Source organism: Adiantum capillus-veneris, chromosome 5 (assembly GCF_014529385.1).
Source record: "Adiantum capillus-veneris isolate H3 chromosome 5, ASM1452938v2, whole genome shotgun sequence".
Taxonomy (NCBI): domain Eukaryota; kingdom Viridiplantae; phylum Streptophyta; class Polypodiopsida; order Polypodiales; family Pteridaceae; genus Adiantum; species Adiantum capillus-veneris.
Genome location: NC_140935.1, coordinates 77,779,486 through 77,802,704, shown reverse-complemented (window position 1 = coordinate 77,802,704; position 23,219 = coordinate 77,779,486). Strand labels below are relative to the sequence as shown.

Below are 23,219 nucleotides of genomic sequence, written 5' to 3'. Positions count from 1 at the left end.
CTTGAAGGCATGTGGCATTACACAAGATGTTGATACGGGCAAAGGAATTCACGATGATATTTTTGGTGAGGGGTTGTTGAAAGAAAATGTAGTGCTTAGCATTGCCTTGGTCGACATGTATGCCAAATGTGGTGCATTTCATAAAGCAGAAAAAGTGATTGAAGAGCTTCCTCTCTGAGGGATGTCCTTTCTTGAAATGCACTCATTGCAGGATATGCCCAACTTGGGTAGGGCAAAGAAGCTCTCGGTTATTTTCCTCAACAGATGTCAATCGAGGGTGTCTCTTTAGATGCAATCACATACGCTTGCATCTTGAAGCTCTGGGCTATTTCGGCCGATGTAAAGTGAGGGTGTCTCTCCATACGCTTGGCCAAGAAGCTCCGAGCTATTTTTGATTGATGGGAAGCAAGAGCGTCTCTCAGATTCAATCACATATACTTGCATCTTGAAGATCTAGGCTGTTTTTTGCAGATGCAAAGTGAGGATATCTCTCCATACACTTGGCCAAGAAGCTCAAGGCTGGTTTCGCGACGGATGAAAAGTGAGGGTGTGTTTCCAGATGGAAATCACATACGCTCGCATCTAGAAGCTCTAGGCTATTCTTGACGAATGCAAAGCACGTGTGTCTCTCCATATGCTTCACCAAGAAGCTATGTGCTATTTTTGACGGATGCAAAGCGAGGGTGTCTCTCCAGATGCAATCACATATGCTTGCATCTTGAAGCTCTGGGATATTTTTGGTGGATGCAAAATGAGGGTGTCTCTCGATACTCTTGGCCAAGAAGCTCTAGGTTGTTTTTGGCATATGCAAAGTAGGCTGTCTCTCTAGATGCAATCACATACGCTTGCATCCTCAACACAAGGGTCCAATTCAAGAATCTCTAGGCTGTTTTCAGCAGAAGCTCAGGGTTGTTTTTGGCGGATGCAAAGTGAGGTCTCTCCATATGCTTGGCCAAGAAACTCTGGACTATTTTGACGGATGCAAAGAGACGTCATCTCTCCAAATGCAATCATATACACTTGCACCTTGAAGGCATGTAGCATTACACAAGATGTTGATATGGGCAAAAGAATTCACGATATTGTTAGTCAGGGGTTGTTAAAAGAAAATGTCGTGCTTGGCACTGCCTTGGTCGACATGTATGCCAAATGTGGTGTACTTCATAAAGCACAAAATGTGCTTGAGGACCTTCCTGTCCAGGATGTCATCTCTTGGAATGGATTGATTGTGGGATATGCCCAACTTGGTTGAGAAGATTTGGCTATTTTTTGCAGATGCAAAGTGAGGGTGTCTCTTCATATGCAATCACATTCGCTTGCATCTTTAAGCTCTAAGTAGTTTTTCAGTGGGGATGCAAAGTGAGAGTGTCTCTCCACACACTCAGCCAAGAAAGCTCTAAGCTATGTTCGGTGGATGCAAAGCAAGGGTGTCTCTCCAGATGCAATCACATATGCTTGCATCTTGAACGCAAGGGTCTGGATCAAGAAACTCTGGCTATTTTCATCAGAAGCTTTGGCTAAGCAAAAGCTTTGGGCTATTTTCAACAGAAGCTCTGGGCTATTTTCGATAGATGCAAAGCGAGGTTGTCTCTCCATATACAATCACATATGCTTGCATCTTAAAGGAAAGGGTTTGGATCTGGAAGCTCTAGGCTATTTTCAACAAATGCACAAAGAGAGAGAGAGAGAGAGAGAGAGAGAGAGAGAGAGAGAGAGAGAGAGAGAGAGAGAGAGAGAGAGAGAGAGGGCATCTCTCCAAATGCAATCACGAACACTTGCACCTTGAAGGCATGTGGCATTACACAAGATGCTGACATGGGCAAAAGAATTCACGATGACATTGTTAGGCAGGGGTTATTGAAAGAAAGCGCCATGCTTGGCACTGCCTTGATCGACATGTATGCCAAATGTGGTGCACTTCATAGAGCACAAAAAGTGCTTGAGGAGCGTCCTCTCTGGGATGTTGTCTATTGGAATGCACTGATCGTGAGATATGCCCAACTTGGCCAAGAAGCTCAAGGCTATTTTTAGTGGATGTGAAGCGAGGGTGTCTCTCCAGATGCAATCACATATGCTTGCATCTTGAAGGCAAGGGCAAGGTCAGGAAGCTCTTGGCTATTGTCATCAGATGCGAGAGAGGGCATCTCTCTAAATAGAATCATAGACACTTGCACCTTGAAGGGAGGTGGCATCACACAAGATGCTGATATGGACAAAAGAATTCATGATCATATTGTTAGTCAGGGGTTGTTGAAAGAAAATGTCGTGCTCAACACTGCCTCGTTCAACATGTATGCCAGATGTGGTGTACTTCATAAAGCACAAAAAGTGCTTGAGGAGCTTTCGGTGTGGGAATTTGTCTTTTGGAAGAAATGGGCAACGAATCATATATTCATATATATATATATATATATATATATATATATATAGAGAGAGAGAGAGAGAGAGAGAGAGAGAGAGAGAGAATGGGATAAATATAGAGAGAGGTCATCCTCTCTCTCTCTCTCTCTCTCTCTCTCTCTCTCTCTCTCTCTCTCTCTCTCTCAATGTAGGGCTTATGTAAATAGTATTGGCATGCCTTAGCCTTTACCATTGTGCCATTGGTAAGAGCAACCGAGACCCGTCTTAGGCGGGTTGCATGAGCTAGTACTAAATAAGGAGAAAAGACTATGGAAATGACTCGTGCATCCTCCTCTTGATACAGACTACTCCAGAGTGCAAAACATTTTAGGCTTCCAATGCCATAAAACTTTTCCTTTTCCTCACATTCGACTTTCATTTTTCTTTTAGTTTTGAAAGGTTTTAAAATTTTCCAAAATTGGTAGGACCTAACTGCTTAATGCGTAATTATTAATCAAGCATATATTACCAACATATTTCCTTGCAGTGCAATTATAGGAAGTTTGGATATCTCTATTTCTCTATCTCTATCTACTATATCTAATGCACCTTGGATGACCCTACCAGGTGGTGGCATACGAAGAGGGATTGGAGGGAGGAGTGGATGTCAAGGCAAAGAAAGAGAGAGAGGGATCTTGGATCTTGGAAGATCCCTTGATTTATAGTATTATAAAAGGGGGAGGGATTCTGTCCCCCCCCCCCCCCCCCCCTTTGCTCGAGCAACTTTCAGGGTAGTGTGCCTTGCAAGAGGTGACATAGTAGACGTGTGGCATGTGAGAGCTGTGTGTGTGTGTGAGAGAGAGAGAGAGAGAGAGAGAGAGAGAGAGAGAGGCGTGCCACTATTAGAGGCGGTGTTTGCGTACTAGTACTAACGGTATTTGGGTCCAAAAGGCACGTTCAAAGGCTAAAAGGGAAAGTTAAAAGTTTGCTTGATTGTGAGAAAGTGAGTATTTCAATAATTAAGAATTTGTTGGATTGGAAAAGTGCATTCTTTAAAAGTGAGGAGTGTTTTTTATAGCGACCTCTTTGTGGCTAGCTTTTGAGAGATTATACAAGAAAGTAAGGTGATAATATATGTGGTAGGTAAAAGGCACAACCTAGATGATTGGCCTAGGGAGACCCTCGCCATCGGGTCGAGCCTTGATGTGCAAAGAAAAAATTTGGGCTTTCGGTAATAGTTTGTTACTAGGTCTGTCCCCAAGGCTCGGCAGGAGCTTGGGGTTGATTTCTATTTTTCTTGGCATTATAATGCAATCACTCACAATCGTGAGTTTTGCAAAAAAGAAAAGTGAGGACTTTGTTTGCATTGGGCCTTGGACTCATGGCTCGGCAGGAGCTTGAGGTTGGTTTGTATTTTTCTTGGTGACATTATAATACACTCACTCACAATTGTGAGTTTAGCAGAAAAAAACAAAGCAAAAAACAAAAAAGAGAGTGAGGACTTTGTTTGCATTTGGCCTTAGACACATGGCATGATGGACACCGAACCAGAGGTGGACGAGGGCAACGAGCAGATGGGTGGGGGAGCTGAGGGTGCTTTTTTTAGTTTGAGGGGAACCGACAAGAAAAGAAAGACAGGGAGGCCCTGGCTTAGGAAGTTGGGAGTGGATTGGGTGTCAAAAAGAGGCTCTCTCTCTCTCTCTCTCTCTTTTTGGCACTCCACAAAGGGAGCTCCTTCCCTCCCTCCATCCATAGGACGAACCAGACACTCGTGTACCTAAAGCGACATAACAGAGTCTTGAAACTCTTAAGATTGATTACTTTTTGGGTAGCAACATAACAGAGTCTTGAAACTCTTAAGATTGATTACTTTTTGGGTTTCGCAATGTATATATATACACTCACTATTGTGAGTTTTTTTTTTTGGTTTTCTTGTGGATTTGGGGGGGGGGGGGGGGGGGGGGGGGGGGGGGGGAATTGATTACTTGCAAATTGATAATGCGATGAATGAACACCCTAAAACATCTACTCCTCCTGAAAAGAAAGTCCTTTGTGTAAAGACACATGTTGTTTTCCTGAATCATGAAATTGAAAGACATACAACAAGAAAAAATCCATCAGGGCTCAAAAAAAGACTGAAAAATACTTTTTCCCAAGAACTTCGAAAACTTACATATGCAAAATTCTAGAGATACTGACCATATTTAAAATGCTTTTTATACTAAAATTTTCAAACTTCTATCACCGACAAATTGTGAATTTAGAGGTAAATTTCAAATTTTGTAGGTGGAATTGCACTAAACCTAGATTTTCTCCAAGTAGTGATAGCCATGTTAGATATACTTTGTAAACGTCGATGTAGACACATTGATCTCACTGCAATCATGCCTATATTAGACACAGTATCGAGACAAAAAGCTTGGAAAGAGAACTAGAACTCGAGAGTTCTCGCTCTCTCTCTAACCCCCCACATGCATTGTTTTTTGAAATATGAAGATGCAATAATTTACAATAAGCATGTTAAACACATAACCGACAAAAAATTATTCTTGTATGGCTTTTTGGTTAACAGTCATTGAACGTTTAACAACACTAGTCTCGAGGCATTGCCTCATGCGGTGGCATCTCTCTCTCTCTCTCTCTCTCTCTCTCTCTCTCTCTCTCTCTCTCTCTCTCTCTCTCTCTCTCTCTCTCGCGTTCTATATGCATGTTGTCTCGCGGCTCTCGCCGTCACACTGTTTCACTTAGAAGCATTGCGCCGGAGAGCAAGGAGTTGTTGACGCATGTCAGGGGGACTTGGAATCCCTCCCCCTTTCATAATAGTATAGATGACTATTAAGATAGCACACACATTCTTAGACATGCATCAGGAGCATGATACGATAACCATCTATATAAGCACACAAGGTTCGATTTTTGAGAGGGCTCCCCCATAGACTAGTTAATTGAGCCTTTATGGGGTCCTCCAGGATCGAAGTGACAACGCCATAGACATGTTAGTCTTGTTCACAACTTGCTCCGTAAAAATAGCACACTTTAGTGTGTGGAGTGCTTCAACCACCCCCCATATTGTTGAATCGTCTTTAGAATTGAAAGATGTTTGAGGTTGCGTAGCCAAGCTCAAAAGATAGATAGGACATGACGTTGACCTACTGTTGTAGGCATCCAAACCCGCATGAAAGTGGACTACCTACTGTTTAAGGGTGTAAGGGAATGGGGTTATGAGCTCTCCTTTTTCTAGAGGGCCCTTCAATCTAGAGGGCTTATTATGGGGGGAGCCTCTAAGGCCCCTATCATAATGGGGCACCCACCCCACTTAGTTTTAACGGAGTGGCTAGTGACGAACCTGTCACACACGATTTATAGCAAACACTTGTCGCTTTCAAGTAGCAGATTGGAGTTGCCTAAGTCGTGTCATTTCTGTGTTTCACACTACTAATCAAAACTCAAGGCCCATGAATTTTCTTGCTTGTGCCCGCTTTTGCAGATGGCCAGGGAGTCCCATTACTTGGCTGAGGGGCAATGCCACCCACCTGACAAGCACTTGAGCCCAACTTCCCCTGTTTGCTCAACTAATATCTATCCACCACCTCAGCGTGGCCGGTTCTTTGTCGCCCATGAATTGTCTTCTTGTGTTCGCTTTTACAGATGGCCAGCGAGTCCCACGACTTGACCGAGGGGTAATGCCACCCACCTGACAAGCACTTGAGCCCAGCTTCCCCTTTTTGCTCAGCCAATACCTATCGCTTCTTGCCCGTCCAAGTGTGACAAAGGCCTAAGCAACACTATGGCCTTGTCCGTTGGGCCAGGCCAAAAAAAAGAAGAAAAATTAGCTTTGCTTACTTCTGTTTTCTGAAGAAAGGAATGCGCATTTTTCATTCCATTTAGCCGAGTTCGGAGCCCTTATCTGCTGCTGCTTCACAAACAGTGGGAGTGATGGCTGCAATGGCGAGCGCATGGGCGACCTCGTCTACAAGAATGCCGGTTCTGCAGACGAGCTTCCGGGGAGAGAAGCTGGGTGCAAGCTCGTTTGCAGGGCCGTCTCTCCTCGCCGAAACGCAGGGGTCCGGATTACCCTTTAAGGTTTCTCCTCAGAAATTGCAAGTGCAGGCCATGAAACGGATCAAAGGCAAAGTTGTGTGCTCTTCAAACGACAAGACCGTTTCTGTGGAGGTAGTTCGCCTCTACACTCACCCCAAGTACAAGAAGCGCATCAGAGCTTCCAAGAGGTACCATGCCCATGATGAGGAGAATCGCTGTCAGGTGGGTGACTCTGTCATTCTTGCCAAATGCGCTCCCGTGAGCAAGACCAAGACGTTTGTCGTCTCTGAAGTCATTCCCAAGCGCCAGGCTAAGCTTGATGAATACACAGAGGGGGAGCTCGATAGCCTGCTTCCTAAATTGTCGTTTCCTCCTAAATTGTCAAGACGGTAGAGCCTTCCTGGTATGCTGCTCGCCATATTTGTTTATGCTCAGATGCCTCTTTGCCACTGTAAATGGATAAAGATAAGGCCCCCTTGTTCACAAATATTATTTTATGGCTTGGCTCTTGTTCCATGATCGGGTGCTTTTTCTGTGTTTCAAGCTGTGGCTTACGGCGAAACGAAAATAACTTTTGTTATTAAGAAGGTGTTAAGGGCCTTGCATCTCTAGAGTGATGTGTGTTTGTGTGTGGGGTGTGGGTGTGTAAGAGCATATATTTGTACCTCTTTCTACGCACACTATTGGGCACTAACAATGTTAGTGGGGATGTTGGTAGTATTTAGCCAATACTATGCAGGATGGAGCTGACGTTTATATTGTCTTGTAGATGGCTACCATGCATCTACACTATGCACATTTTTTTAAAGGCCAATTTGGGATTCTCCTGGATCTGTATAGGTATATATATAGGAAAACACTTCAATCAAGCTGGGTTGCACTCTAGTTGTACATGGATTGCTTTTGTTGATTTTGGGTTTACGAGAATGATGGTGGGTCTCTCCCTCCTATGATCCACGTGACAATGTAGCGCAATAAAGTTTTTGAGGCTTTTCAAAACATTTCAAATGCACAAGTGAAGGGTGAGTCCAGGAAATGATAAGCCTCAATAAAGTAGAAAATCAGAAGACTATGCATGTCTATATCAAGAGGTGGTTTAGCACGCATGCAATGTGTGTGTCCTTTTACATCTGTATGCTTCGTTTTCTTTACCTTTCCTTTATCATTTTCTTCTCTTTAGAGCACTGAGAATCTACTGAAATAATATTTTTGTGAAGCCATCAGGAAAATTCTAGCATCTATTATCAAAGTGACAGAAGTTTTATTTGCTTCATTCTAGGTGATAGTATGAGAGCGCAGGAGCTTTGAAAGCGACTTTGAAGAAGACAGATGCAGGCAAGCGGTTTGTGATGCATGAAAATATATTTTTGCTTTATTAAAGCAAGAGTTTTGGTGGCTTTAGAGGCGACAACTGAAGGGTTTACACCATGTCCAGATAATTATGTTATCCCTGCCACCATCTCCCTTACATAGGGCTTTCCTCTGTTACATGACTTTTTTTTAATGGAAACCTTAAAAGGGGTTTGGACTCCTTTTGTGTTGGAGCTTCTTGTAAGGTCTTTCATGGACTAACCAGACGATTGTTGCGGTGGTTTTTTTCATTTGCTAGCTGAATGAGGAGCTTATTCATATGTGGGGCATGTTCCGGAAAGTATGTCTCAGCTTACAATCCTGCCGGTTTAAGATTTGAAAATGCCAATTGAGAGCAAGAGGAAAGGGAAGAATTCCGCCTGGATTAAAAAGAGTACAGATTGGCTGATTTTTTTGAAAATTTTCTTTTTGGGAAAATCATAAATAGGAATTGCTTATGGTTGCAAATATGAGTCTTCCCTAACACTGATGTGGGGTGTAAGCCAACGCAATTGGTGGGGCTGAAACTTTTTCTTTCATGATTGTGGAGCGGAAGTTGTTAAAGACAAAGTGGAGAAATGGTCTGACTGGCTAACAGCAAATGCCTACGCATGAAAGAAACATGTGGTTTCAGAGTGAGAATTTCAAGGGGCCCCAATTGTGTTGAATTTGATAAGCTTTTGGGCCTACATACGGCCTTAGTAGTAAAGCTTGAACTCTTTAACGGAGCAATTGTGGACCATTGGAAAAAGCTTGTCGATTACTGCCACATGGCAAGTTAACCATGGCAGATTCTGTTCTTACAGGGGTATTATCTAAGTCTTATGTTTGTATAGGCCGCTTGTGAAAGTTTTTTGGCATGTTAAAACATGCCATGAGAGGAGGAGATACGCGTACAAATTTTCGAATGCCTTATTTTTATCTTGTAAGCAGGTTCATTCATTTAAGGACCTCATGTGACTGACTTTCAATCAGTTTTTATTTTGGAAGGCAATGTGAGATCTTCACCTTCTTAATCTGGTCACTCGATCGTTCCAGCTAGAATATTTTTTCCCTTTTCTTGGCTTTGTACTTCGAAAGGTACTTTTTAAACATGTTATGTTCTTTTGCAATGCCCGTCATGTATGTGCCAATGGAAGCTTTTAAATGTCCTATCTTTTGACATGATGGTTGACATCACCAGGCGAATGACAGTAATCTGACAGTCTCTTTGGAATTATTTTAGAAGTGGCCAAAAAAATGAATTGCAGGAAGCCAAAATTGGAAGGAATATTGAGGGTTAGGATCAATCAATTGGTATGAGTGACTTAAGGGTCTAATGGCCTTGTCGCTTTGGTAGACTATTATGCTAGACTTCTCTCGGTGGCCTTTCAACGAAATTTGTGCGCTAATGATTTACTGGTTTGGTACTACCATACCTAATGGAACTAGGTCTCCTAAGGTTTTATGTTGAAAATCATCGGTCAATATTTTTGGTGGTTCAGAAATTTCAATTGGTTCATATTGAAGGTAATGGGTGTACTGATGAAGATTGTGTTGATTAATTGTGTTTTGGAGAGCTGATGGTCAAGTGGGCTCAGATAGCATAGTTATGGGCAAAGGAGAAGGGAACAAAAGCGGAAATATTGAGTTTCTAGCTATAGGGAATGAGGGGAGTGAAAATGTATATTATGGAAAAGAGATGACCAAATATGTAAATAGGGGAAGCATAGAAACATGGAGTTTCGGGTAACTATGGGTATATTGCTATGTTGCCTTTTGGTGTCTCATAAATAGAGTATTTGTTATCTTCAGATGCTAGTTCTTTTTGTACATGAGTATGTGCTTGTCCCATTCATGTACATACCCTTATGTATGTGAGATTCATCTGTTGTCAAATGCCACCTTAGACATCATCTGAGGAAGAGGATGGTTCCTTTTTGGTAGTCGTACCCAAATGTTTTTGGATTTTTCTCGTTGTTTGCAAAAGTAAAGTTAGTTCCAACAATAATGGAGGGGAAGGAAGTTGTTATCCAAACAGGGTATGGGGTAGAGATGTAGATGGTAGTTTTTTGGAATATATGTCGTCGGAAACCATATGAAGAGAGGAAGATGGACATTCTTATAAAGATTTGTGGAAATTTTGTAGAAATGTTGTCAATGGGGTAGAAGGTTTCTAGTTATTATTGAAAAAGCTATCGCTTTGTCAACTATTAGATTCGTCAAAACTAGTTTTTAATCAATTGATCGAAATGATATGATGATTTTCTATTTTGAAATTTATTTTTAACACTAGTTTGGTACCAAAACTGGACACTTAAGTGTTCTTTTTTTATAAATGTAGATTAAATGCTACTTGTATTAGACGGTATATTGAAGAAAACCCTCTTGATATGCTTAAATATGTTAGCTAGAGGGTCTTTGAAAAATATAACTTTGCAATTTGGAGGCTATCATGATCAAGAATATATTCATCAAGTAAACCCCCATAAGACTGCGATTGATGCTTTGAAGAAATCAACTTTATAAGCTCAAGAAAAAATGAAGTGACCTTGTAGAAAATTGTACACAACTTTATTACAATTGTGCTATAGATAATTGCAAGTGTCATGTGTAAAAAAAATTACTTGAGAGTATATAAAATAATGGAAAGTTCTACGTGTTTGATATAACCATTTCAAGCATATCGTTGTATGCATAGAAAAATATGTTTTTGATGTGTTTTTGAGTTTTAGAAAGTGATACATTTCTTACTCTCTCCAATGAGGACTCAAGGTAACAAGTAGAAGTGCTTTGGTCAGAAACAATTTTTGGATTATTTCAAATATTCAAAACTGTGCATGCAAAAAATTTGATATTTTAATTCTTGAGACATAAGTATTCAAGACCTCAAATAACTTCAAACTTTTCACACATATCAACTAAATGTATCAAAGTCATGGAATGAATACAAATGGGATACTTAAAACCTTCGTTTTAATGTTATTGTGGAGGACTCGAGATTTTCAAGAGTTTTTGCACAATCAAAATTTCAAGATAGGGTGTGAGCGACAAGATTTAAGTAAGTTAGAGAGCCAAAAAAATACATAGTTTCTTGGTTTTAACATATAAAGTCATTTGATGTTGTCAAATTGCACTACAATAGCCCCAATTCCATGAGAGGACCTTTGAAAGGCAAAAATTTGTTACCATATACATGTGGTAGTGATGTGTGTGAACACACTAGGACCGCCGGGGCATTTTTTCCCTCTTTAGGAGGTTTTTTCCTCCGTGCATTGTATATACGCCCATCACTCTAGGGCTATCTATCTTTCCATTTGCACACTAAGTAACACACTCTCTATTGTGTGCCTTGAGCTTCCTTCCTCTTCTCCAAGCTGTGTGTGTTTCTCTGCAACCCTAATTCCAACAATTGGTATCAGAGCAGGTCACGTCCTCCCGGGCTTAGTCGCCAGTTGCTCCAGCACACGCCTGCTCACTTTCTCTGATTTCAGTGAGCTTTGGCGAGCGTTCGTAGGTCGACAAATATTTTGGGACAGCTCGAAGAGCTGGGTCTGCTCAGAATTTTGATTTGGGCTCATTTCGGCCTCCGTTTCCACTACGGGCAGTACTGCACAGGCTATTTCGTCATTTTGTGCAGATTTTTTGTCAGTGCCGTTTTCTGCATAACAGGTGTCTTATAGTCTTCTACGGTTTGTGCTATATAGCACAAGTTGTTCCCGCTCCATTTCTCCTATTTTCGGGCAGTTTTCACATCAGGTGCAGCATTTACCATGGCTGACAACAACAACACAGATGTGTTCAAGATGTTTGCTGCTGAGGACAGGTTGGATGGGGACAACTACCCTATGTGGGCTTATATGATGCAACATGTTCTTGTGTCAAAAGGTGTCTGGAACATTGTGCAAGGCATTGATGTACGTCCTGGTTCTGAAGATGTAGGCGATGTTAAGGATGTTGCAGGTCTTGCTGCAAGGATTGCAGTTGTTAGAGTTGTTTTGCCTACGGCAGAACAAGCTCGTTGGGATGTTAAGGATGCGCAGGCTCATGCATTGATTGCGTTGTCTGTGAAGCGCACCATTATTCCTCACATCTGTTCAGCAAAATCTGCAAAACAGGCTTGGGATATTCTAGCAGGTCTTTATGCAAGCCGCAATGAGGCTAAAATTGCTTTGCTGTGTAAAGAGCTAGAGTCGAAGATTATGCATGAGGAAGATGATATGGACACTTTCCTTGCTAGTGTCAAGGATATCAATGAGCAACTCATTTCTGCAGGTGAAGTCATTTCGGACAGTTCCCTTGTGCAGACTGTTCTTGATGCCTTACCAGATTCCTACCAGACTTTTGCTAGTACTTGGAGACTCATGACCCAAGGAAATCCTGAAGTTGTCAAGTTTGATGCATTATGCACATTGCTGTTGCAAGAGTCACTTTCTAGAAAAAACAGGACTAGGCAGCGTGTAGTTGAACAGGCTTTTATTGCTTCTCAAAGAAAGGGTGGTAACAGTAATGCAGCCACTTCTTATGGTTCTGCTGCGAGTGGCAAAAATTCTGTTCCTAATGCTTCTGCTGGCAGCACTTCGTCTGGCAATTCTGGTGATAAGGGCAAAAAGAAGATGCGTTGCCATTATTGTAAAGCCAATGATCACTTGATCAAGTCGTGTCCTAAGTTGAAGGCCAAAGAGGCTAAGAAGAAAGAGGGTGGTTCCACTGCAAATGCTGGTTCCACTACAAATGCAGCCATTGTTGAGTCTTCTGTGAAAGGAGATTGTGATGCTGATGTTGATGCGGAATGGGCTTTTAGCGCAGAGTGCACTTACAATCCTGCTGTCCATGATGCATGCTTGTCAGTTGCTGCAGATTCACATGTGTGGTATTTCGACAGTGGTGCTACAAAGCACATTACCTCACATCGTGATTTGTTTACCTCTCTCGAGTCTGTCCCCCATGGGAATTCAGTCACTTGTGCCAACAACGCCTCTTATCCAGTTCAGGGAGTTGGAAAGATTGTGCTCACTGCTGCTAATGGCAGTTCCTTCACACTTGTTGATGCACTTTATAAACCTGGGATCAAGAAGAATCTCTTGTCTGTATCCACACTTGCTAGACTTGGACTTGTAGTCAAATTTGTGGATGGCAGATGTACAGTTCATGATTTCAGTTTTGGTGATGAAATTGTTGCATCTGGGCTTTTGTGCCGTGGGCTGTATAAGCTCACTTTGTATGATAAGTGTGGACAAAATTTTGCAAATGCTGTTGCAAATTCAAGGGCTATTTCAGATGCAAAACTTTGGCATGCACGTTTTGGTCATCTGAATTTTGCCAGTTTGCTGCGTTTGTAGAAATCTGATATGGTTGCTTCTTTGCCGCCTCTTGAAGCACCTGTCAAACATGTTTGTGAAGGCTGTATTCTGGGTAAAATGCAGCGTTCTAAGTTTCCAAAGGATGGTTCAGTTAGGGCCACATGCAGGTTGCAGCTTGTGCATAGTGATGTTTGTGGGCCCATGCAAACTCCGTCCTTGGGCAATTACCTGTACTTCGTGACTTTCATTGATGATTACTCCAGGCATGCATGGGTATTTCCGCTTAAAGCGAAGTCCGAAGTTTTTATGTGCTTCAAACAATTTTTGGCTATGGCTGAAAATGTCTCAAAATGTACTATGGGCACCCTCCGTTCCGATCGAGGGGGGGAGTATATGTCTCATGAATTTAATGCATATCTGGCTAGTCGTGGGATAAAACACCAATGTACAGTGCTGAGAGGAAAAATAGGTCACTAACGGAAATGGCACGATGTATGGTCAAAAGTCAAGCTTTGCCGCATTCTTTTTGGCTTGAGTCCATCATGTGTGCCACTTATGTACTTAACAGGTGTCCTACGAAATCTTTGCAGTCTATTACTCCATATGAAGCATGGCATGATAGAAAACCTTCTATTGAGCACATGCGTGTTTTTGGCTGTTTGGCATATGCTTTGGTGCCACAAGTGCAGCGCAGAAAATTGGATGATAAGGCTGTCAAATGTATTTTTGTTGGTTATAGTGCTGAAAGCAAAGGTTACAGGTTGTATCATCCGCAAACAAAACGTATTCTGGTTTCACGGGATGTAGTGTTTGTGGAAGACTCTGTTCAGCCCTTGCTGTCATGTACTAGAGACAGTAATGTAAGCTCACAGGACATTTATGACACTTTGTTGCCTCTTTTTAGTGGTGGAAATACGAATGTAAGTTCCAATGAGGCAAATGTACAGCCTCTGGGGGTTTCTGAAAATGTTTTAGAACAGCCTATTACTGATGTAGATGTACATGATGTACTTGATGAGGAAAGGGCTGAAAATGAGCAGGCTAGAGGTATGCCAAAATGGCTGGTGCACACTTTGCGTGACAGTAAATTGGATGCACCTTTATCTAGTCGTACTCGTTCAGGCTCTCGCCATGCATCTTATGCATCAGATTGTTATGCTTTGGCTGTGTCTAGTTTACATGATGTTGAGGAGCCTCTGTCTTTTGATGAAGCACAGAATTCAGAAAATTGGATTGCTGCCAGGAAATCAGAATATGATGCACTTATAGAGAATGACACATGGACTTTATGTGATTTGCCTCCTGGCAAAAAGGCCATTGGTACGAAGTGGGTTTACAAGTTGAAATGCAAGCCGGATGGTGAGATCGATCGCCATAAGGCTCGACTTGTTGCAAAGGGTTATGCACAACAAAAAGGCATAGATTATGAAGAGACTTTTGCTCCCACTTGTCGTATGACTACTGTGCGTTTTCTATGTGCATTGGCAGCTCATTTTGGTTGGGATGTACATCAATCAGACATTGTTACTGCTTTCTTGAATGGTGACATATTTGAGGAAGTTTATGTAACGCAGCCTCGCGGTTTTGTCATAAAAGGACAAAAGGACAAAGTGTGCAAATGTAAGAAGGCTTTGTATGGGTTGAAGCAATCTGCTCGTGCTTGGTATGAGAAAGCTGACACTCATTTGGTTAAACGAGGCTTTCGTAACAGTCCAACAGAAAGCACATTGTATGTAAAGCGTGAGGATGATGTATTTCTCATTGTGGTTCTTTATGTTGATGATTTGCTGATCACTGGACCAAATGAGAGACATATTGCTGAATTTAAGGCTGATTTGAATGCTACTTTCAAGATGAAAGATTTGGGGTTGTTGCATCATTACTTGGGTATACAGTTTAAGCAGTGTGATGGTGGTATTGCCTTGTGTCAGAAAAGTTACATAGAGACATTGCTATGTAAGTTTGGACTTGAGGATTGCAAACCTATTGCCACTCCCATGGAAACAGGTTTGAAGTTGAGTCTACATGATGCTGGCGATCCTGCTGATGTCACTCTTTACCAAACTGCTGTTGGCTGCCTCATTTATGTATGCAACACAAGGCCAGATATTCAGTTTGCAGTCTCGCAGGTCAGCAGATTTATGCATAGCCCAGGGTCTAAGCATTGGCAGGCTGTCAAGAGGATTTTCCGCTACCTTAGTGACACTTTACATCTTGGCTTGTTTTATCCCAAGGGGGGATCATTGCCACCAGACTTACATGCTTTTTCGGACTCAGATTGGGCTGGTTGTTTTGACACGCGATTGTCCACAAGTGGTTTTTGTTTCATGCTTGGCAGTTCATGTATATCATGGTTGAGCAAGAAGCAACCTACTGTGGCCACTTCGAGTTGTGAGGCTGAGTACAGGGCAATCTTCACAGCTACGGTTGAGTGTGTATGGCTCAGACGCCTTATGGCTGACTTGGGTGTTGGATAGGACACTGCCAACACTATCTACACTAACAGTCAGAGCGCATTGGCAGTTGCGAGGAACCCAGTTTTTCATGCTCGCACAAAGCACATTGAGGTGCATTACCACTATGTCAGGGAGAGGCTCTCAGCAGGAGAGATCAGCTTGGCTTATGTGCCAACACAGGACAACCTTGCAGATCTTTTCACAAAGGCATTGTCTCGTGAGAAGCTTGAAGCTTTCCGCAAAGCTTTGGGCTTACTCCCCTTTGTGGACTGATCTTGTCCTCAGGGCATGGCACTTCCCTTTACTCATGTGCCAGCTCTCGTTCACCGCATCACTCCAGGGGGGATTTGTTACCATATACATGTGGTAGTGATGTGTGTGACCACACTAGGACCGCCGGGGCATTTTTTCCCTCTTTAGGAGGTTTTTTCCCCCGTGCATTGTATATACGCCCATCACTCTAGGGCTATCTATCTTTCCATTTGCACACTAAGTAACACACTCTCTATTGTGTGCCTTGAGCTTCCTTCGTCTTCTCCAAGCTGTGTGTGTTTCTCTGCAACCCTAATTCCAACAAAATTATGGTCTTAGTCAGCACATGCTCAAGTATGAAATTATTGTTTATAACTTGCAATTAAATTTGAAACTATTCCTTTAAGGTCATTCCATTGTTTTGTAACACTAAGTACTAGCACTTGCTTTTAAAAACATTAAAAAGCTCACCTCTATAAAAAGATATAAGAATTTAATGATTTTTTTGACAAAACAACTTGAAATTTTACAGAAAAATTACAACTTAGAAATTACCACAATTCTCTCCATAGGGTTTGTATTTTCCCTCATAACCAACCTATGGTAGAAGCAAGGTGTAAAAATCTTCTTTTTGGCTTGAAAAATAAATTGCCAGAACTTCGTAGGGAAACAGGACACTTTAGTGTCCAATTACAGAACTAGTGTTAAGAGGAAAAGTAATACTTTCGAGGATCCAAATGATGATAAGTCCGTGTGAGCATATTTTGTTTGGGTTAAAAGACAAGGTGTTTAAATGTTAAGCCTTTGGTCATGATGGATAGTTTAAGCAGTACTTGGAGGAATGGGCAATTGTGTCCTAGTGATAGCATCCACAAAGTTCTTTCCAATTTGAAATCCACGTGAGTTACTTTTTGTATCAGTCTCCAATCTATGGATGGGTACATAGCTACCTATCCTCATAGTTGGTCTTTTGCCCTATTTTAATATTTTCTTATATAGTAGTGGCGTCAGACTTTGTCTTTTGTCCTGTTTTCTAATTGATTGCTTTAAATATACCATAGGTGTGTGTGAAGTTTTGTTGTTATCTTTGAATCACTTTGAACTTGTATATGTTTATTACAAGATTTGTTTCTTGTATCTTGTATGAAAAATAATGGCATTTTCACTTGTGGTATTGTATTTGTGTTCATTTTGCAAATCTTTATCGTCGTTACCTTTGAAAAGATACAAAATCAAGTGACTGAGGTCATTTGTAAATATATGGACTTTGCATGGGCTTTGTAAGGTTTTGGGATTAGAGGCTAAATGATAGTCATTAAGGGAGACAAAAGGAATGAATACCTCTACTTCACTAGATTTTTAAATAGGTTCTCGATGTACGAAAGAGTTAGAATCATACGCCTTTAAGATGTCATTCTCTCACTAGTTTTTCAACTTTTGAAGAGTGGCTCTTAGCTAACCCTTGCAACATCATCATCTTGTGGATCAAAATTGATAAAAAAGAGACCTTTTTGGAAAAAAATCAGCATAGATGGTTTTCTTTTTTAAGTCAATTTACTTATCAATAATTGGCTATTTCTCAAAAAGTACCTCTTAAGAATTCCCCCCCAAAAGGTTATTGCAGAACTATTGCACTTTAAGATTTTTCCTCAAAAGTATACACAATCACATCAAGAATCTACTTTGAACCCCCCCAAACTTAATCCACTTAAGTCGCATCAACTTTGAGTTCCCTCACCATAGACCACTAAGTAAACTTCAATGTCTTAGTTTAGCAATATCACTAGCCGTAGTCCATCACCTCCTCAACACTCTTCCAATCCCCTTTTTTTTTTCATTTTTTGGCATAATTTTCTCCAACTAAAAGAAATGCTAATGACATAATTGCTTCATTAAAAGAACGTCGGAATGCAGGCAAACCAATGTCAATCTTTGAACCGAGTGTTGTACTCCGTCGATCTAATGGTACAAATATTGCTTCTGTTCACTAATCTTTCCACATTTTTATAATATGTAGGAGGGGTGAGTAAGAACTCACGGGGTATTGTAAGCATTTCTTTCAAAATGAAAGCGCTAACATGGTGGCTCTTATTCAAGAACACCATATAATGTCTAAGAATTTGGTGACTCTGGAAGGACAACTTCATCAATCAATAAGAGATCTCCAGGAAACAAATAACTCAATGGATGGGAAGGATTCAACTATCAAAAAGCTAGAGGATACAATCTCTCATATGAAGAATACGCCATTTAAGTGCGAAAGAGCGCAAACGAGAGCTATCTGCCATTGAAACTCCTTGGACACTTGCAAATGAAGAGTGATAGCAATGAAGTTTTATTTTGTGATTCATAAAATTTGTTTGACATATTTAACTAGTGTTGACTAATTTCTTTATTTCTATAAAAAATTTATCCAAAAATCTCTTTTGGAAGTGAAAGTACTAGTGTCTGAGTGAACTTAAATTGATAACTTCGTGTGATGTTCAAAATTCTTGTGTGATGAAGTTGGCATTGGCACTAAAGGCTATTAAACAATACATTCATTCTTAAAAGATGCCTTGCGATGTGAGGGTATCACGGAGAATATATTTCAATTTCGTATAAAATTGGGATCGCAAAAAAGGTCTTCAATGAAGATGTTATGTCACATATTGGTGGTTAATTACACATTGAGGACTCAATGTCAATGCCATCCACCTCCAAGCACTTTGCAGCTAAGAGATCACCACCTTGTCAAAGAGGAGGGGTTAATCTCATTGTTGATGACCCTTTGTTTGCATTCACATAATTTAACAATATTCTCGTGGATTTGAAAAAGTTGCACCAATGCATGGTGAACTTTTATTAAACTTGTCTATTCAAGGTTTGTATTCTTTTAATGCTTTCTAAAGTGATTTAGATTTTTAATTTATTAGTTTAAAGTAAAAGCTTTTGTACTTTTGTAGTGCGTGGAGAGAAATTGAGTTATGTGCTTAAGCTGGATGAAGCTCGAATTGTCGATTAGAGCGAATGACTATAACTCTCATAAACGAAGCCCTCTACTATGCAAAAGGTTCATCTTTTGAGGTAAAATCTCATAGTCTTACATTTAGTGTTTAATCAGAGAGAGATATGTGGTGGTTATGTGCATTTCAAGTACCTCAAGAAATGCATGATCTCTTGATGTGGATCTTTGAAAGAATGCTCTGAATCACGGATGTCATTAAATCGCAAATAGTAGGTGAAAGGTTGGAAGTGCAAGGGCGAGGGGAGTTTGAGGTTGTTTGGCATTAAAATGCAATGGCCTCAAGCTTACCAAAACCTTTGGCTTAGTGGGTATCACATAGTTGTGGGAATAGAAGAATATACATTGATCGGTGAGGTGCGTAGACACGTTAGCAAACATCACCTCACCAACGTGGACATGCACATCCGTGAAGGTATTGGAGAGGGATTGAAGTAGTTGTTCTTCATGTAGAGTTGAAGGGAAGATGGCTCCAACAACAAGTACGATAGTAACAACAAGCATTACTAAACCATGATAAAGATTTAAAGTGGGTATGAATCTTGGACCAAAGACCAAAGACAGACACTCGCATCCTTGAGGAAGCTCCTTCTGTAAATTGGAAGGGGAACGTCTAAAGTGCGAGGTGCTTTAACCTTACATTGGCTTTGGAAGAGTGGGTATTTGAAAAGTACCCCCGTGATAAGCATCTTTGAGCAGGCTGGCCTCCGAAGCAGAGCACAAGAGGTGGTTGGAAGAAAAAATAGATATGGCTTAACAACAACTCGAAGAGGTTAGAAAGGCAAGATTATTATCTAGAGAGACCTACCTTTAGCAGGAGCCTACAAATCAAGCACACTTCTTCAAGGTCCTAAAAGTTAATAGGAATCGGGACATCCACTCACTCAAAGATGGGTAAGGGAATGTTGTGAAAAACTAAGATGAATTGGCTAAGTTGATGTTGGATCATTTATGCCAGATCATAGGCCAACCCAAGGCCCACTCCGTGGAAGTGGATAAAGTCGGAGAAACTCTCCTTAGGAGTGTCAATAAGATGATTTCATAATCAAAGCCAACCTACTTGAAAAGACTTTAACCAAGGATGAATGCCCCATTTTTTTTCACCATCAATTCTCATCCTCTAGTTACCATGCTCGAAGCCAATGCTGCAAGAGGGAAGCTCCAAGGGTTGACCTTGTCCCTTATAAAGCGAGTGAACACAAAGCAAAATTCTCAAATTTGTGTCTCTCTCTTGCAGGAAGAGAGAAGGAGGTCTTCAGGGAGGTTTTGGCTAGCTCTATGTGCTCATTTGGCTTCCTTTTTGCACTCAATGTGGTATTTTCAAAACCTTCCAAATTTTTGCAGCGTTTTTGCTCAACCTTTGAGCCTTTTTTTTAACACGTTTCTCTTCGGCGTCTTTCGGTTGCTCCATGCGTGTTTCCAAATTTTCATGTTTCGTTGCCGAAAAGTGCTTCTATTTGTGGAGTAGAGAGAGAGAGAGAGAGAGAGAGAGAGAGAGAGAGAGAGAGAGAGAGAGAGAGAGTATCACGCTTTGTCACTTTACGCATAATATATATATATATATGTGTGTGTGTGTGTGTGTGTGTGTACATATACATACACACACACACACACACACATACACAGATATATATGTATATATATGTGTATACGTGTGTGTATATATATATATATATATATATATATATATATATATATATATATATATATATATATGCGCAAAGCTCTCTATGTCTGCCTATATATATAGTAGCTAAAGACAAAAACAGCTATGTGTGTGTGTGTGTGTGTGTATGTATATGTGTGTGTGTGTATATATACACACACACACACACACACACACATATACATACACACACACACATATACATACACACACACACACACACACATAGCTGTTTTTGTCTTTAGCTACTATATATATAGGCAGACATAGAGAGCTTTGCGCATATATATATATATATATATATATATATATATATATATATATATATATATATATATATATATATATATATATATAGAGAGAGAGAGAGAGAGAGAGAGAGAGAGAGAGAGAGAGAGTTTCGATTTATAAACGATAAATATCCCTTTTCGTATCCTCACTTCTATCTCCAACGTGTGCGAGAGAGAGAGAGAGAGAGAGAGAGAGAGAGAGAGAGAGAGAGAGTTCCACTTTATAAACATGACAAATATCCCTTTCCGTATCCTCACTTCTATCTCCAACTATTCTCTTATTGACCCATCTTTGGGGTTTTAACTTCCATGTTGACATATGCAAGTCAATGCTCGCAAGTTGAGCATGAATCTGATGATGATCTCACTTCTTTCAATTTTTGCCACCTTTATTCTAGTGCTTTGTATCCTTCATTGAAACCTTATCTTTACGTATTTCTTTTATTAATATTCCATGCCCTACTCTCTCTTGCTTAGCTTTTCATCACTCTTATTACAAGACCCTTTGTCATGTCTTGCGCAGTAAAACACTAACTTCATTTGACGTAATTGATTTCAAATGGCAAGAACAAAGCAGACATCAAGAAAGATTTACTTAAATCCCTATCCTAAGGATTCAAATGTCAAAGAAGGTCAACGAAGTTGTGAATCTCCAATCTAGTAGCATCAAGACCAATGTCAAGAGGAGATAACTACCAATTGCATTCCTTGTGAGGGATAAGGAAAGCTCAAAAATCCACTTGCCTTCTCATTCCAAAATTGCCTTTCATGAGATTGGTCATGCAAAATATTGTGCAAGAGAATGAACACCAGTGTGTTTGAGTCTGTGAGGTGGCAATCCCAAGCTTCACTTTGCATTCAAGAGGTAGCTAAATATTTCCTCATTGATTTTATGAATGATAGCTGCGTTGTTGCTGCGCATTTGATCATAGGGTGACTTTGATGAGCAAAGATTTTGTGCTTGTAAGTACGTTGAGGTACATATTTGACAATTTTCTTGAGCCCATCCAAATTGAGGATGTGAAGGCATTTCAAATTTCAAATATACCTCCTGCTAGAACTCCAAAGAAGTCCAATGTTGTGCTAGAGGATGTCACCCATCTTTACCTCACAAGGAAAGCCATGGAAACTCAAACAAAGAAGATGAAAAGACAAAGAGAGAGAGCAATTGTCAAAAGATGCAGTTCTCTTAGACAAAGTTCAATGGTTAAAAGAATCAAATTTACAGAGTTTTCAAAAGGTCACTGGTCAAATTATTATGGATATTTCTCAATCATGGGAAGAAATGAGTATCTTTGTGGATAGTTTTCTTGAGGACACAAGGATGCTAATTGATGCTAATGTGGAGATATCTGACACAATTATTTATGTTGGCATGAGATTTGTGCAATGAATTTACTTTTCTCTATAGTGTTGAGGATTTTTCTCACTGTGTTAATGTTACTCATGATTTTTCTCTTTGTGTTAATGTTACTTAGTTGTATAGTATGGGGTAATTTGATCAAGAAACTCAAGTGAATCTCTTACATTTTTGTAGTGACAATGAGCTTTCTTAGCTGATTGAATGGATGTACCTTGATTTTTTAATCAACCTTGACAGTTCTCCTCGAAATCAAGGGGAACCCACTTGCGTAGCTCTCTTCTCCACCTTCTGTAATCATAGCCTAAAACTAAGGACTGATAAGAAATATGTCACCAATGTGAAAAGTTTCTCGAGTTCCAATTCTCTCCAAGTACATTGTCCACTTCATGCGGCGATAGTCTTCTATTCAGTCACATTGTCTTTGTCCTTTATAAATTCATAGATTTAAAACATGTCACAAAATAATGCAAAGGTATAAATCATTGAATCTTGCTCCGCCTTGAAATTATGCCTGGTGTCATTGCTTTGAGTATATCATATTTGATTTTAGCTTTGAAGCTAAAAACAATACTTGCATCGGGGATACGTTAAAGTTGGAACTAGCAAACCTCAAAGCTCTCCATGGGCGCCTTCTATTGGTGGAACCTTATATTTTGCAAAGTACACAAATAAACCATTTGTTTTGTGAAATAATGAGTTCTTATTTGCATACATAACATCTGCAATTCCTTCATGAATTGTTTTGAATGTGCCACTCAAGCTTTCTACAGGTTGCCACTCCACAACTGTTGATGGAAAAACATCTGTAACTCAAATAAATCATCAAATAAAAACACATTCTATTGTTTACAATATTACAACATACACGTGTCACTTACAAAATGAATGAAAGTGTGGATATTGAAATAAATTCAACGCCTTGTCCTTGGCCAAGTAAACATGTTGTACTTTAGCTTCTCAACCAATGTTTGTCGCTCTAAATGCAAGGATACGACCTTTCTAGTGGTTTTTCATGTCATCTTGTTTGGTTCTCTTCACTTTGTATGCACCTTTACAAGATGGAAGCTTACTTACCCAGTCATTAACATGATAGGACATAGGTTTTCAAACTCCCTCCTCTCTAGCATTGTGAAAAATGCAAGAACTTATTCTCCCATTTCCACCAAACAAATAAG

At 40.3% G+C, this 23,219-nt stretch overlaps 1 protein-coding gene across 1 annotated transcript; it reads left to right on the top strand.

The window, feature by feature from the left end:
• Positions 1–6,200: 6,200 nt before the first annotated feature.
• RPS17 (ribosomal protein S17) lies at positions 6,201–7,925 on the top strand. The gene is made up of 2 exons (XM_086512428.1): positions 6,201–6,784; positions 7,661–7,925. The coding sequence occupies exon 1, from the start codon at positions 6,277–6,279 to the stop codon at positions 6,772–6,774; it is 498 nt and encodes a 165-aa protein (XP_086368554.1). The 5' UTR covers positions 6,201–6,276; the 3' UTR covers positions 6,775–6,784; positions 7,661–7,925.
• The last annotated feature ends 15,294 nt before the right edge of the window (positions 7,926–23,219 follow it).

What these genes read in the sequence shown, in the direction of transcription:
- RPS17 (XM_086512428.1), top strand. Translation starts at nt 6,277, where the DNA reads ATGGCTGCAATGGCGAGCGCATGGGCGACCTCGTCTACAAGAATGCCG.